This window comes from Lagopus muta, chromosome 1, assembly GCF_023343835.1.
Source record: "Lagopus muta isolate bLagMut1 chromosome 1, bLagMut1 primary, whole genome shotgun sequence".
NCBI classification, from domain to species: Eukaryota; Metazoa; Chordata; class Aves; order Galliformes; family Phasianidae; genus Lagopus; species Lagopus muta.
Genome location: NC_064433.1, coordinates 83246773 through 83263566, shown reverse-complemented (window position 1 = coordinate 83263566; position 16794 = coordinate 83246773). Strand labels below are relative to the sequence as shown.

General features: G+C 40.9%; 1 protein-coding gene across 1 annotated transcript; it reads left to right on the top strand.

Annotated features, from left to right (window-relative positions):
* Positions 1 to 147: 147 nt before the first annotated feature.
* LOC125688055 (protein spire homolog 1-like) lies at positions 148 to 16131 on the top strand. The gene is made up of 16 exons (XM_048933547.1): positions 148 to 547; positions 1039 to 1070; positions 1533 to 1697; positions 2451 to 2576; positions 2850 to 2915; positions 5506 to 5667; positions 7726 to 7794; positions 8316 to 8445; positions 8899 to 8960; positions 10216 to 10291; positions 10828 to 10979; positions 11762 to 11893; positions 13213 to 13277; positions 14081 to 14108; positions 14493 to 14635; positions 15718 to 16131. The coding sequence occupies exons 1-16, from the start codon at positions 301 to 303 to the stop codon at positions 15902 to 15904; spliced, it is 1842 nt and encodes a 613-aa protein (XP_048789504.1). The 5' UTR covers positions 148 to 300; the 3' UTR covers positions 15905 to 16131.
* Positions 16132 to 16794: the final 663 nt, after the last annotated feature.

The window sequence follows — 16794 nt, the reverse complement described above, 5'->3', positions numbered from 1 at the left end:
ATTTGCTGTAGACAACTACATTAAACTGAGTACAAATTTTGACCCATCTCATTATTTTAGAATCCAATTTGTTAAATGCTCCCTGTTTTTTCCTTCAAAGAGGTTTGTGCAAATGCAAATTTAAGTGGTGTCCCTTTAAAAAGCTAGAGTAAAATTGGCATTAGTGTTCACACCTGTGTGTGGCAGAGTGTGTGAGGGAACAAACCTTGAGTCAAAACTGCTAAAAGGCTGCTGCCTGAGCATTCTTTTGTTCTGGGAATAAGGCTGTTAAGCTTCCTAGTCTAGTAAAGAGTTGTAAAAATGAACATGGAGTCTCCATGCTGTGAGCAGAGGGCTGCAAAGGTCTCTCTAGCTGAGATTTTGAGGTGCTTTGAGCACCCTATAAGCGAAGAGCAAGCCTGGGCTATTTGCTTTCAGTGCTGCTGCAGAATGAAAGAATTAGCCCAAGGGCTGTACCCATCACTCCATTCTGTATTCATAAAAGGTCCTGGGAGCATCTTTATTCATGCTGATGGCACTGTTTCCTTCCGGGTGTATCATAAGTCTGGTAAGAGCATGAGTAGCTGTGGATGCCAGGGGTTGTTTCTGTAATTGGTTGAAATTTAGGGACAAAGCGGATGAAAACTTTTTATTTTTCCCCTTCTCTGTATGCTCAGGTTGTTCTCACTGTATAGGCTGCTCTTCTGGCTGTACTTTATTCTAAAGGTTTATATATAAGATGTAATGCAGATATGCCTGCTAATTTTTCTGATAAAATTTTTCTGACTGTGGAGTTCATTGCTAGACTCTGCAGGGACAAAAGCGAGTAGTAAAGAATGGAGACAAAGATCCATTGCCTTCCTTGTGATTAGATATGTACTAACAAAGGGAAGAAACTAACCAGTGGTACTTAAATTGGGGCTAATGGTCACAGTAAATAAAGGGTATCTTGCATTGCTTGGCAGGATTCTTGAAAAAATAAGCCTGTTTATCTAAAAACTGTTGATCAGTGCCTGTGCAGTGATCATCCTGCCCTACCTCCTCTTGTTTCCCTTTCAGATGCTGGCAGCATTCAGCAGTCAGAGGACAAGGTAAGCCTGTGTCTTTGCTTTTGTATACGTGCAGATATAATCCTGCCATGTAGAAAGCCAGCATGGGAGATGCAGGCATCTAGCTGCCTAAAACTGTAAAGGTATTTACATTTACTGGGTAGTGTGGGTGTGACTGTCCCCTGTAATCTGAAAAATGAAATAAAATGTTAGGAGTGAGCTCCAGTAAGACTTTGGGACTGGGAAACAAACAGCGTGCACTAGTGCTGCTACTGTGGAATAGTGTATAGGCTTTTTGTCCTGGTGTCATCATTTAGAGGTTCTAGATAAGGCCATTTAAAAGCTTAACATAGCTCATTGGGGAGTGTCGCAGGCTACTTGAAGAGCAGTCAGTTGCTTTTTGAGCTCTTCTCACCCTGAGAGATGTGCTCAGCCCTGTGGGGCAGCAGCAATAGGGAAGTGAAGGCTGTGGAGTTGTACTGCTTCCTTGGCTTCTGTCTGCAGCTGCTGGAGTACCTGGGAGTGGTGATCTATGAAGCTCTGGACTGGGGAATTGACAGCCAAGTTGAGCGAGAACTGAGTGATCCGCTGGATAAACTGCTCTGCCTCATGTTGAAACTGGATGATGAGGGAATGAAGCCAATAGTCACCCTGCAGGATGTTATCAAGGTTTTCTCCTTCTTGCTCAGTAAACGCAGCTGCTTTAGAGGAGCTGATGGCTAATCATGCTGACAGGCTGTTTCTGGGGAGTAGCTGGGCAGTTTGTTGGATGGGGAGAAGGTGTAGCTTTTCTGTCAGAGGTGGAAGGTTTAAAACCTCTGAGGTGCACTCAAATGTCTATGGAAAAGAAACTAAGGAGGAAGTCTGAACATGGCTCTCACAGCTCTGTCTACAAGGTTCTTCAGTATGTAGTTTCCAACAGTAGTGTTCAATACCTAGAAGACTACAGATATTGAAACAAGTCACTTGTCCATAATATTTGGTTGCTGCAAGAGGATTTGAATGCCACAGCTGAAACTAATAGCCTCCTCTCAGCCGTAATTTAAGAAAACAAGAAATCGTCTGAGCCCTGGTGTAAGCAGGGTAGGGTGCCAAGGGATAAAATGAGATGACAAGTGACTCCACCTGCTGTGTTTTGTTGTGGTTTGGAAGCTTTCCATTCCAGGTACTTATTTCAAAGCACAGCTTGTGGAGATCAGGATATATAAATCACACAAGTACTGAAGTTATTGTAAATATAAGATTTGGCATTTTACTTCTTTGCTCCTCTGCATCTACAGTAAAATAAACAAAAAGATACAAAGGAACAATGAGGAAAATGATTTTTAACCACAGATTGAGGGGAAAAAAAGGATTTTGCTTTCTTCAACCTGCATGTGTTTTTATTTCAAGATTTCTTTTAAACAGTTCCACTTCTTTCAGGCCTGTGAACATCACCTGTCCATGCCTTCTGAGGCTACCAATCATTACAAAATGACCTGTAAGAGTCTTTTTACTGAATTTATTGAACTTCAGAAGCTTGTGTCCGTCATCCAGACCTCCAAAGAGGTATATTTGGCATCACCCCTTATCTACTATGCCTTCTACCTCCATAAATTGATCTAGTTATAATCTTTCCATTGCACTAGAAATGGAGTACCTAGCTGATGGTCTGTTTTCATGATATGGAACATTTCTCTGCACCACACTATTTATTGTAAATTGTGAATGTTTGGGTGTTGGGGCCTCTAAGCTTTTCGAGTCACCATTAATAATTTATACTGGATAAACGGGAAAGCACTGGACAGCTCAATGTGACGACCTCTTGTGCTCACTTCTTAGAGTCTAAAAAAAATGGATGAGGAAGATTTGCTGGAAACCCACGTGCAGAAGAAGGAAAAACAGTGGGTAAGGGATTTAATTCCTTCATTAGAGGAGGTTGGGCTTGTTTGTCTACCCTTGCTCTCTGAGGCTTCCTAGTGACTCCTTTGTTTAAACAAACAAACAAAAATAGAGCTTGAACATCAATTACACTTGTTACATTGTTCAAGAACTTAAGTAGTTAAAGACTTGTCTGCAAAACAAGCTGGGATGTGAACTTGAACTTAAGCTATTTCATGTGTTTACCTCATGTGGATGCTTTTTCTGCACAAAGAGCCTCTTTGTGGTTCAACTTAAACCACTTCTAGAAGTGAAATTGGAGGCACTCTTTGGAATAAGTGTCCACAAGTAGTTACTCATGCTGTTTCTTACTGAAATGAGTCCCACACTCCATCTCTTGGCAGGATTTGATACCTGTCAAAAGGAATCTGTTTCTTTCTGTAGTTGGATTAACAACTCCCAGAAGACTTCCTGTTGATGGTCAGAGTAAGATGGACTGCATCACTTTAATCACGTGGAGTCTGCTGTTAGTTCAGGGCTGGAGGGGAGGAAAGTAACTCCATCCCTCCTTATGGTTGTGAGCTCCAGCAGCTCGACAAAGGCATGAAGTAGGGTGAGGCTGGAGATGTAGCTCCTACCTTCTGTTTTCTGCGTTACTTGTCCTTCCGTTCTGTCCTTCTGTAGATCTTGGAATGTGTTTGGGGCAGAGATAGCGACTTATTCTACTCTTTTCCAAGGCCCTACACAGTCAGGGCTCAGTCAGAAACAAATAGCTCTTCTGGCTGGAGCTTTGCCCAGCATAAACAAATGCTCTGTAGTCTGGAGTCTGTGGAGACAAATGGCAAGCCCCGAGAGACTTGTGGACTTGCTCTTTTTGTCTAAATAGCACTTGCTTTGAAGCGTGCTCAAACTATTCGTATGAAAATGTTTGTGAAATGTGTGTTTGGGCATATTCTCAAATTTGTGATCTATTAAAATAAGCTGGCAAGCTATCTTAAACCACAAACTCATCAACTGCTGTAGCACTTTTCTGCAGGGAATACATGAATAAATACATGGGCTTTGACGTGTGGCCTGGAGGCCAGTGTTTTTGGCCTCTGCTCCTTCAGGAGACATGGATTCCAAAAGCAGGATGTCTGTTGCAAATCCTTTGCCTCTAGTTTCCAAGTCCCTCAGCACCAGTTCACTGCATCACTCTGACAAACTCTTGAGTTTAAAATAACCAGGGTGCCGATTTCTGGGATTCCAGATTGGAGCTGAGGCCTTAAGTAGTGCCAAGCAGTTAATGCTGTCTGTGGACCACACTTTTCCATCTTGACTGCTATGAAATGGGCTTTCTGAAACACATACTGCAACCTGATATCATGCAGGGTTGTTTTGTCTGAGCAGAGCTGATTCATATGTGTCACAAGACAATCTTCTGCTTGAAATCTAAGCACCAAGATCTCTTGGGAACAGCTATCTTACCACTTCAGATGTTGAAGAGAATGGAAAGTGTTTAGTGTTGAATAGGAGACAAACACCAATCTATTTGCTTAGCTCTTTCTTTGGTAGGACTTTAAGAGATTTGTGTGTGTGTGTTCTCCTACACAATAAATTATGTTAGTCAAGGAGATATGGCTAGTATATGGCTAACATCTGACTGCTCTTTTTTTTGAAGTGAGATACCACTGTTGCAAAACCCACCTAGAGCAATCCAATTAAATGTCTTTCTCCTCAAAGGCAGCCTACCAGTCAGAGTATACGTAACATTTTTCTGCTATTATACCAAGATATCTGAAGGCATAATTTGAGAGAACGCACTTCATCCTGTAAAAGGAAGATGGATATGAATTTAAATCAGAAGTTCTGTTCTGAGGCAGTTTTCTAAAACATGTTGCTTCCTTCTTTACTGTTTATAATACAATCACTTTCATATTCAGTTTGCCTTTGGGAACTAAATAAGCTGTTGACTTTGCTCTTCCGTTACAATGTTGTCTAAACAGGCTATTGAGTGGATTATGTTGTGTGTTTTTTTACCTGCATTTAACTTTTGTTGTGCTATCCTACATGCCTGAGCATCCTGTGGAAACAGGTATTAATGCAGGAACTGGATGGGAAGATAGGAGTTATCAGCTTATGTCTCCAGGCTGTAACCACTAACATAAGTTGCTGTTAGAGATTGCTTTCTCTTTGTCTTCTTCGAGTTTGTGGGCTCTTCAACTCTTGGTTTCCAAAAGTTCAGAGGATTTTAATCATAAGGCTTGGGATTTCATTCTCAGTGTTTCCTAGAATGCAATAATATGAAGATAGGAAAGAAGAGGGGGAAACCAAAACAAAAACTCTTCTGGTACATGGAATGCTTGCAGGAAGTACTTCAAGAAGATGAGTCTTAAATACCTGGTAACAAAAAGTGTGTTTTGATGAAGTACATTCATAACGTTGATGACAAAAATCAGGGATAAACCTGGTACTGTGCCCTAATCTTCGAGTGGGTTAAAGGGGACTGTTGAGAACACACTTTGTTTCTGCAAGACTTCAGTTGCTCAGTTTGTCCCATTAACAGAGAGAGAGAGAGAGAGTGCTCTTCCATGAGTTCTAGCTAGATGTTGACTTGTTTCTCACTGGATTCTCCTAGGCATCCCTGTGGCCCAGTGTCATCCGTGAACTGCAGAATGGTGTAAAGCTGCAGAAGGCCACTGAGCGACCACAGCGTCCTGTCCCTCTGAAAGAATGTACCTACTCCCCTTATGAATTACTTCTAGATGATATTCGGCACAAGAGGTACAAACTTCGGAAGGTGAGTGACTACAGTCAGAGGACAATTTTGAAACCACCTGGTTTCCAAACAGTATTTGTTCTGACTGAAAGGCACTCTTCGGGTCTTTCTCAAAGGTACATCCAATCCAAAAGTATTTAGAGCTCCCTCTCAGCTACAGCTCAATATTTGATTGTTGTGTTTATCCAACCAAATGCTTCATTTCCAGTACCTTTCTAATCTGGGGCAGACAAACTTTTATGAAGCTGGATAGCAAGCTTGTTTCCCCTCCAGGTGTCAGTCAGTTCCTTCTCCAGTGCAATTAAGCTGCCTTGCACAAAACAACTCCATTAAAGAAACTCTTGCCTGCTCATGCTTTTGTACTCAAGACACTTGTCTTTACAGGCTGCTTGAGTTGTGCCGTGCTTGGCATCTCTTACTGGATTTCTTGCCTTAGCTGCTGTGAGATGTATGAAAATGTAAAATCACTATGGAGTTAGTGCTCTGCTCAGCCTAAGGCAGAGGCCTGTAGGAGTGTATACGAGCTACTGCAGGAGCTTAGGCAGGATGAAAAAAAAAAGTTCAACTGCTTCCAGGGCAGCTGTGGTGCTGACTCAAATGGTAAAGGCTTCCAGCAATGTTGATGTTGGTGAAGATGCACAGATATAAAAATGACTGAGTGCCTCCGAAGGTTTGTGATGCTGTTTACTTGCTGCAGCTTGAGCTGGGAACGATGAGCAGATCTAAAACACTGGCATAAGGCTTTGTGGCATTGGTGTGTTTTGCAAACAGACATCTTGGCAGAACATAAGACACAACTCCAGTTATAATAAAGACCAATATTTTAAAGTGAAAAGTTTGCTTAGCATGCTAGACATCAACATTTTTTTCCCTCCTTGCTGGCACTCCTAGAGTGCGGGGGATTCAAATCTTCAGCTCAACACTCATAAAACTCTAACTCTCACTTTTGATTGTGGCGCCAGCCTTCAGATAAGGCTTTAACACTTATCTGGAGACTAATTTGTTCAGAAATACATGAGTAGTAATGGAAAGGAGAAAATACATTACAACTACTCATTTCATTGATACTGCTATGTATTGTAAAGCACTATGTAGTACAGAAACGTGACTGAAGGTGGCAGGATGAACTGGCTCTTGATTTCTTTTTTCTTTTTTTATTCCCTGTGGTTGACAAGAAGCACAAGCTTCAATTTTATGCGCATTTGTCAAAAATACTGGGAGAAGGAAAGGAGTACTTACTGTTTCAGCCTTTGTTTGAGAAGTCTCTTAAACAGGGATTTCCCCATGTGCAAAGCTACTTTAAAGCTCCTGTAGCAAACAGTGGTCTAATTTTTAAATTAATTAAGGGACAGCTAGTGGCATTTTACTGCACTCTCATGTATTCTGCAGTTGTATACACAGGGAAAGAAAATGGCATAGCCTCAAAGTAAGAATAAGTGGACAAGGCAGATAAGTCAAGTTGTACATGTATGTATGTGTGTGTATATATATATATATATATATATAGTCCTCTCTACATCAAACACAGGCCTTGATGAGAGAAAAAAATCTGCCTCACAAGAATACCTGCGCTGCAGTTCTATCTTGCTATTGTTCCTAGTTTATGTGGGGCTGTAAACCAGTCTCTGGGACTCTAGCTTATGCATATAGTTGCCTGCTGCTACAGTTCTTGTTATGGTCTTCTATGTTCTATGTTAACCTATTCAGTAACTCTCCTCTTTGGAGCTGAGTTATCACTAATGAAAGTATTGTGATCAAGTCCTGACCTTAAAATATGACTACAACATTTTTTTCAGTAGCTTCTTAGAGCATTTTGAGCTGTCTGCTTCCTATGCATGCTCCAAAGGGCTGTGCAGGGCTTCTGATCATCTCTTGCCATAGGCAAAGCTGTTTCTACAAAAAACCTCTAAGCAAACTTAATCACTCTACATTTTCCTACTCTTTTTTTTTTTTTTAATTTCTTCTCCACATTCCTTATTCTCATTTTTTTTTTTTTGAGTTGTTCATTGTGCCTCTGAATGAGAAGGTGTGAAAACTGTGGAGAAACTTATTGCTCAAGCACCATTTCTGCTTTTTCAGGTGAACATCGAGCAAAAATGCAAAACCTCCAGCAATGCTGTTGCCACTCCCAAGCCTCATCTAAAACCTGTAGGTGACTTGGTGCTGTATCTAATGATAGCAAAGCAAGATAATGGCAGAGTTGACAGGATGGTTTCTGGGAATACAAATGTAATGTTTTAACTACTGGTTTGGATTTAGGAGAGGGCTAAATTGTGATTAATTGTTGGGCAGAACCCGCTGCCAACACATGGGATTAGGAAAATGGGAGGTGGCAAATCTTCAGAGAAAAATGATCAGTCTATTTCCACTGCTGCTACTTCTAGCTGGAGCACTTTGTGGTCCTGAAAGTACTCCTATACTACTTGATCTAGCCTTGTTTCAAATCCGAAAGTTGCTGAAATGTTCTTTAACAAACACATTATCTGAAGCTTCTCTCAAGTGCCTCAAAAGACAAGAAATGAGGTATGGAAGGCATGATGTAGAGGGCTCAGTGCCCTCTTGAGTGAGAGGCGCTTGTACAGCAGTACCCTTGCTGAAGCTCCAGTTCTGTCACCACTGTTTCTCCACTTTAGCTACTGGCTCTTTGCAGTGCTATGCTCTGCCTGCAGGTGCTGGTGCGGAAGCTGAAAGAGTGTGTGCCATCAGAGCCTACCTTACACAAACAGCTCATGGCAGAAATTAAGCAACCACAGAAGCTTCAATCGTCATCAGCAAGGGGAAGTGGGAGCAGGCCTAAAGGTATCTGCTACAGAGGGACATTATCAAGCATACAACTGAAGTCACCAGACTTCAGTTGTGTGCTTGATAAAAATATTGCATAACATATAATGTAAGGGAGGAGGGAATGCAAACTTTGTTTGTAAATGATAAGAATATTTCTAGAAAACTCTTTGCAGTTTATTACATCTTGAAGATGTTTCAAACTGTGATTTTTATAAATAGAGAGTTGAATTTGTCAACTGACTTGGAAAGCAGGATTTCAATAATTTCCTAAAACTGAAATATTAAATAACAGGGTAAATATCAAACTCTGATATGTGGGTATAAGATGTGTTACTTTCTTGCCACAACATAATATCTTACTGTTGCATGTGTATTCTTTCTTTCACTTCCCTCACACCACCCAGAAATGTCTATAATTCCAAATGTTGCCTTGAGATCTCTGAATAGTATTTTTTTTAACATCCCTAGATGCCAGTGCAGCACTTCAGATCGTGAACACAAGAGCACAGCATCCGAGATCAGGAATTCAGGTAAGGCTTTAAATGAAAGGGCTGAATAAGTATAAACAGTCTATTCTAAGCATTGTATCTGTGCAGATATGTACCTTAGAATATCAAGTTCAAATCTCAGCGTGAGCAGTCTTGTTCTTCAAAAGTGAACAAACATGATACTGTTTTGTTCATTGGAGTATTTGACTCTACAGAAACTCATGTGATGTTTAAATACTACTTTTTATGACACGAGTGTGGCTTATAACTCTAAGGTCTGCTGTTGTCACTAAAACTAGGTATTCTCAAAATCTTAATAAATATAGGAGGAATTTTGGTGCATATTAGCCAAACTCCTACTTTTACCTTGCAGTGAGGCAACTGATGCTAGATGCGTTTGCATTTCACATGATTTAGTTACAGGAAGCAACTTTACTGGTGAATTCCCACTCTTCTGCCTGGGAAGCAACTGAAGGAGCACCATTTTTAAGTAAACTGGGCTATGCGGGCTTTGGGTTCTTTAATTTCGTAGCCTGATCTTGACTGTGTGGTTCTGGGATTCAGTCTGAGCACAGTCAGAAACTGTATGGAACAGAACTGAAACCCTAATACGTTATGCCTAGCACAGATGCTCTGGCAAACAAACAGGAATCTGTTTTCTGTAAGCATTTGTCTGAAATGCATTTGCTTAACTGAGGAAAATGGATATGAATTAATAAAAGCAGAAAATCTTAGCTATATTTGCACAAGAATGTGCTACTTGTAGGAATATTCACAGCTTGAGAACTATTGGTGTATTACTGGTATATTATTGTGAACTAGAAAGACCTCTGTGGAGACTGTAACTTTATTCTGCTTTTCTAGAGAAGCTAGAAACTGTGCTCTCTACATACAGCATTGGGTTTGAGCTAAGTTATTAGTACACTTAACTGTTTTCCAGTTGGTACATGTGAGCCAGAACTAAGAAAAGTGGCAAAGCATTCTGAAAGCTGTAAAGAATCTAGTGCAGTTGATTGCTGACCCATTGAAAACTTGGGACTAAAATCAGCATTGAGCTTGATTGAGGTGATAACACATGAATCTGAAACTTAACTGGCTTGACTGGAGCTTCCTGTTTAGGGAAAATTTACTTGCAATTGATTCTTGGAACACTAAGTTTCTAAATATTCTACATTGTTTTCTTTCTTTCTTCTACTTCTGACTAAGCCTTGTACTGCTTCTGGTTGATTCTGAATCCTGGGTTTTGTTTAGTAATAGTCTGAGCAAGCTTAAGAGTACCTTGTCCTCTGGTCTACAGGAAATGACTCCAAAGCTGTCTTCCAGCACCCAGCATGCCTCAGCCAGGTCATCAGTAGTGTCCTACAGCAGCACAGGTCAGTGCTGTTTTTGCTATGTGTGTAAACCAGGTGCTGACAAAGTAGTCAGTGGCCTACTGTGCTGCCATAAACTTAGGGCTTACTGTGCTGCAGCTCTCTGATCACTTGAAGGTACTTGACAGAAGAAGCTCCAACACTAAATCATGAGTCTGGGGAGGTGTCCTTAGAAAACCATTCCTCTGTAGTTGACTGATGCTCGTACATCTCCTGCAGCTTCAAAACAATGATAGCGTATCCCAAAAGGCATAATTGAATTCACAGTAAAAACTTAATGAGCCTTTTGAATGTTGAAGTAGAACGCTTGATTATATTAAACTAAATGGTGCTGATGAAGGCTCATCACTTCCTACTGACAAGCGTAATTACAGTAATCTCTGCTTTTTATGATCTGAATTAATGGAGTTTGAGAAGGAGAGATGCAGGCCTAGCTGTCTTCAGAAGGCAGTGTCATGCTCTTAACTATTCAACTTTTGGGGGGAACGTTTAGAGGCTGCCAGCCCATTTTTGTCTGCTGTCTGAAACTTTCTACCCAGGTCTTGCTGCAGATCATACACTTCCTCCCATGAACACACCCCTGCTGCGAGACCTTCATCCTAACAGTGTCCTGAATGTTGGCCAGCAGCAGCTGCATCCTTACAGAAGAAGGTCCAAATCTTTAGACACTGGCCTTCAAAGCAAGAAATTTGTAAGTCTGGCATATCAGCTGCCAAGCTGTTCTAATATATCTGATGATGATTCCAGTGTGCACCTTGAACCTTGTGTACATGTATTGAACATGTTATGTTGGTTTTATTTAAGCCATATTGTATGCTCAGCTTACATTGGGATATTATTTTTCACTTGGAGGCAATATAAAACTTGTAGTGTCCTTGGAGGGAGCTGCATTGCTCTTTCTCCCACCCCGGATAAAATTCTAATCTTATCATAACCCTGACTTCTTTGTTCAGCAGCATAGTGGGGGATGCAGGTGGGCAAGGCTCCTCACCTAGATAAAAACTGGTGATCTTGTTGAAAAGGAAAGAAAAAATAGCTGCTATTTATGTGGGATCAGTGGGTCTTTGGTGAAAGATAAGACAAGAGCATTGTGTTATGGAGAGAACCTGTACCTTAGGTGAGGAGAGGAAAAGGTACCATCTGTGCTGTGTCTGTATCAAGGGTAGGAGAGTTTTCTGGTGATGGGATTAAATGCTTTGGGAGGCCAAAGGACATGCTTCCCTAGTGCAGGTTCAGGAAACTACTTGAGTTTTTTACTAAAATCTCAAAAACTAAAGCAGTATTCCTTGAAGTGTGCTCTACTAGCAACGTATACAGTCCATCAGCAGAAGTGAGTTGTGGATAGAAACGTTGCTGAGCCTCTTGGGACTGAGGTTTGAGAATAGCTTTTACAGTGTGTGTGTGTGTGTGTGTGTGTGTGTGTGTGTGTGTGTGTTTAGCTCTTTCTGATGCTTAACTTCTGTCTTTGGACAGGACTCTTACTTTCCTGCTACTAGGCCATCACCTACCATTGCTGAACTGATTGGAACCAGATATGCAATGATAGTGCTGAAAAGGGGAGGCTTTTTCCAAGGAAGTAGTGATGGTGTCTTTCCAAGAGCAAAGGTATGTTTCCTTCTCCTTGTAGAGTGCTGTCCTTGCCTTGATAGAAGCTGCCTGGTTTCATCTCTTAGTGTTGAACTGCTGAGGTACTCTCCCTCAGTTCTTCCTGTTCATGCTGCTGATCTGAGTTTGTCCCTAGGCTGTATAGGATCTTTTAATACTTGTGCTGTGATGGCTTCTAATCAAGCTTAGGCTGTGTAAATTCCCTAAGTAGCAGCCTAGTCTTCACTTAGAATTTCATCTGTTATTTCTATGCTAGTTTAGCTGATTGCTGTTCTTGTTGTTCAGCTCTGAATTCACAGAGATACAGATTGCTTCTCTGTGTACCGAATTTCAAAGGCTTTTAATTCAGACTCTTAACATCTGAGTTGTGCTGACCTAAGCCATCCTGCTGAGGGATGAATATAAAGGCTAGAGAGATGAGGGAGGTAGAGAATGCTACAGCACAGGACTGTTGCTTGCCCACTCTGCTTACTTATTCACAGCCTGTTCTAGAGGGCCTGCTTCCACCAGCCCCTCAAGAGCAGATGTCTTCAGAGAAAGCCCTTTGCAACACAGATGTGAGGAATTTTATGCTGCTAGGCTTTGGGGTCAGCTTCTTGTACTCACTTAAGTAGCAGTATGCACAGAGCCAAAGAGTTCTGCTAGTGCAGCTATGATAATTCCACTCCTGTCACAGGAATCCCTGTTTCCTTCTCACCTTTCTTAACCAATGTTGCTTTAATTTGCTTTCTCTCTGTTTATTCTAAAGTGGCTCTCTTATCCCCTTTGTGTTCTCACTGTTGAAGTTGTTTTTTTTTTTTTTTTTTTAGCTTTCTCAAGCTCTGCTTCTCAAGATAATATCACTTCTGACTGCCAGCTGTGTATGAATGTTCTTTTTATAAAGTTCAAGAGACTCATCAGCTTCCTTATGACTCACTTATTGCTTCAGGATTGGATTCAAAGTTGCCCTGACTTAATCTCTTTGGGATTGTTGCAGTCTACCTCAAAGAATGTCTCTCTTCTTCCCTCTCTTAACTAGCTACTGTTATGCTATTGCACAATACAGCTATTGTTTGTTCAAGAGCCTCTTTTTGAACTCCTGTTGTCTGGCAGCTGCTCCAAACCTCTGCATCATAAAAACACAGACTTACAAATAAGGCCTCTTTTGCCTTTTTAGCTTTTAATTCCTGTGTCTCTGCTATCCTTCAATGGATCAGCTATTCTGTGTGGATCTGAAGCCTTGAGAAGGTTAGCTTGTATGCTCGCTCTTTGGCAGGCAGTGGATACTGTTGGTTGAAAGATATTTCCTGTTGGCATTCACAACATTTTCCATTCCACAGATCTGTTTCAGCTGCCATAAGCAGATGTTTCTTAAGTGGCCTTACAGCTGTTACCTCTGCAGCAGGTGAGTGGGTACAAAAGGACTGAATGAGGATGGAGAGAAGGGTAAAAGAATAGCAGTGAGAATACTCAGAATTCATATGGTAGCAGTCCTTGGATTGGAATGGGTTCCTTAGCGTTTCGGCTTTGCCTTACTACACAAGCTAGGCTGAAGAACATGGGAAAACTTACCTCAGAAGTGGTATCTCAATATTAACTCTTAGTAATAGCTAGCAATGCCCAAATTTAAAGTGCAAGCATAACGCTCAATTCTTCTCAGCAATCACTGTCTTCATTTTGCTCTGTAGATTGGATTTTACTTCAGTCAAGGGCTTGAGCAGGTTCTGGATAGCCTTTTTAACACAACTTTCTATTCAGGACTGGAAAAGTGGACTCCAGACCTTGTGCCTGGGGAAAGAATTGGACCTAGTATTATCCACTGATTTGTCAGAGTTTTTCTCTTCATAGGAGAGGAAAAGAGAAATTTCAGGCTCTCCCAGGCTCATTTAAGTCTATTTGAAACAGCAGCAAAGTGCTGCATTGAATACAAGCAATAACTAAACAACCAGTGGTAGTTCAGTATCTCTGTTAGTGAACATGGTACTTAAAGCCTTCAAGCTACAAATGATGATATGCTTCAGATGACCTAAAAGTGCTATAAATACCATAGGAGGGCTGGCTCAACAGAGAACTCTAGACTTGTTCTCTTTGCTTTCAAGTGACTTTGCTGCAATCACAAACTGAGACTCTGGATAAGTCATCCTTAATACAGAACCTGTGTTTACTGAGCTTTTCTCAAACATAATGCTGGGTATTTCTTTTTCTTAGTGTCGTCTGCTGTGACTGCTGCATCAAGGCAAGTCTAGTCTTTACAACAAACATGTTTTTTTCTTTTCTGTTTTCTCTGCACTTCATTTAGTCATAAGAAGCTTTCCTTCATCCCATTGGTACCTCAAATCTACCCTCTAGCTTGTTTCTAAGAAAAGAGGCAGTAATAGAAGATGCAAAAACAACTAGGAAAGAAGGGCATGTCAGCTGAAACAGCTCTGGTTCCTCTTCCTTTGATCCTATGTAAAGTTGTTGGGATTATTCTGCGCTCTATTTATGCGAGGGTCAGGGAGTTCACTGCATTACTGTTTATCTTCTAAGTGCAGTAATAAATCAACTAAATGCCATGCAATCTTCCTTCTAAGAAGAAAGGTTTTCCTGAGAACTCAGGTGATTTGTGTTGTGATTCTAGATGTCCATGCCCTTCAGAATGTGTGTACATCTTCCTCTTCACTTCTTAAAACTTTTGAGACTCTCCAGAGAAGAAGACCCAGCTACTCAAGAGCAGAAGAGCTCAGAGTTGCTGCGTGAAATTGAACAATGGGAGTGTTATAGGTAAGCTAGGACAGATGTATTATGCTTTTACCTTGAAATGTGTTACCAGATACTTGTCAGCAGGTTTGTTTACCTGTGCATACAGCTGCATTATGTAGTCTCGTTCTAGCCAACTGAATATTATACTGAATGATTGGTCTAACTGATCTACAGTTCATAAAAAGTACTGCAGTCAGATGCAGAACATTTCTAGTGAAAGACTCGTATGAGAATTTCCCAAATTCTCACAGTGTTCCATATCCACGGCAGCTGGGGGTGTTTCCATGCAATCCAAGAGTACCCTATCTATACCTAGAACAGAAATATGTGAAGGGTCCAAGGTGTGACTGACTGAAGGGTAATGCAGCAGATGGTTTTCTCAGTCCTTCTCCAAGCATTCAGACACCTTTTCTATTTAATTTTTTTTTGTCCCTGGGAGGGGAATTATTGCCAAATGATTTTTTTGACAGGTCTGAGTAGAAAATACATTGTGAGAATAAGTGCAATATCTAGAACTGGAAGCGTATGTTCTGTTTTCCTCTTTCCAAATCTATATTTGTGTATGTTGTACTGGCTGAACAGGTATCTACTTTCTCTGATGTTGTTCTCTAATATAGCCAAAATAGTCACAGCAGTTTCTGGTTCAAATGCTTGTACTTCAGTGTCCAAAAATTAAGCCAGTGTTCATTACAGATGTTAGCACTGACAGTGCCTGGGTCTGGCTCGCAATGCAGATGCTGCAGAAGAGTTCTGGGTGACTGTGTTACTGTCATACTTCCAGATGTCAAAGAAACATTGTACAGCATATGCTGTAAGTCATAATCTTGGATGAATTGCAGATATGTTAGCTAGCCCTTCTGTTGAAATACTGTTAGGCTATTATTACAATAGAGAAGTCTCAGTGAATGAAGTTGTTCTGGTGCCTAATAACTTTCCCAAGCGTGGAGATGACTGCTCCATTGAACCCATCCACTTAGCTAAAATCATTTAGCAAAGTTGGATCAGGTCTTGAGGAAGGGTGGAAAAAATTCAGTATCCTCCAACTATCTGTGTTGGGTTGATTTACTTGCCTTGCCTTCTTTTCCTTTCCTCTCCTGCTCCAGTGTGCCTGTTATTTTGGAGCCCCACGGCCTAGCGCAGCCTCTGTGCTGTCACACAAGGACCATGGCAAACTGGCTGACTGCAGACATTTGTACTCAATGTGAGCATTATCTGTTGAATGTGGCTTCCAACCAGCAGCAGAACATCCCACTCAGGAGAATTTCCCAGTCTTGGACTAAACTGGAATGACTCCGCTTTATATTTTTCCTATCACCTGTTCTGTACCTGAATTAAATTAAACAGCTTTATGCACTTTACTGACATAAAGGCCTGAGTAAAAGACTTTCCTGCTGCTTAGTCTAAGCGGGAAGTACAGTTAGTATTTATGTATTGTAAAGCATTATAAAGCATTGCAATTTTTAGAATTGTTTTAATCCTTTTATGATTCTTTGGGGGAAAATAAATGTTGAAGCACCTTTGCGCCTCTAGTATTCCTCCTTTGCACCTGCAGTTGTCATTGTTCTGTGGCACTGTTTGCATTCATTGCTAAGCAGTCTTTGTCCTCTGTGATGAATATAGGGAACTTTTAAGCTAAAACCTCTGTTTGTGAGAGTCTTGGAAGTGGAACTCTCAGTTATGTGATCACAATGCCATACGTTTTGCAAATAATTCTTCCTTCCTGCTAACTCGCTACAAAGCACCTGAACTCATTCCTGTGATACATGTATCATTGTAGTGATGGCTATAAAGCAGCCTGCTCAATCTGCTTGCTCTGGAATTGCTCCTGATTTGATCTTTATTATTATTATTATTATTTTTTTTTTTTTGGTGCCAGCTATGCCTTGACAGCAAAGTCTTCTAGGTCGCTGAAGTTCCTGGTCTATCTTGATGCCATCACTGCCTGAGAGAGGATAGCTGTTTTGTACAGAATTTTTTTTTTTTTCTTTATTGACCTACTGCTTTGTAGTAGTGAAACTGAAGTAGTGGAACTACTGCAACCTGTGTAACACTGGAAAAAAATTGGTGAAATCTTTATTTGGTTAAAACCAGAAATGAGATATTTGATAGTATGTTTCTCCTCAAGAATTGCCAGTGTGGAAGGGGATGTTCTGATTTGTTTTCCACAGAATTCTACCTGG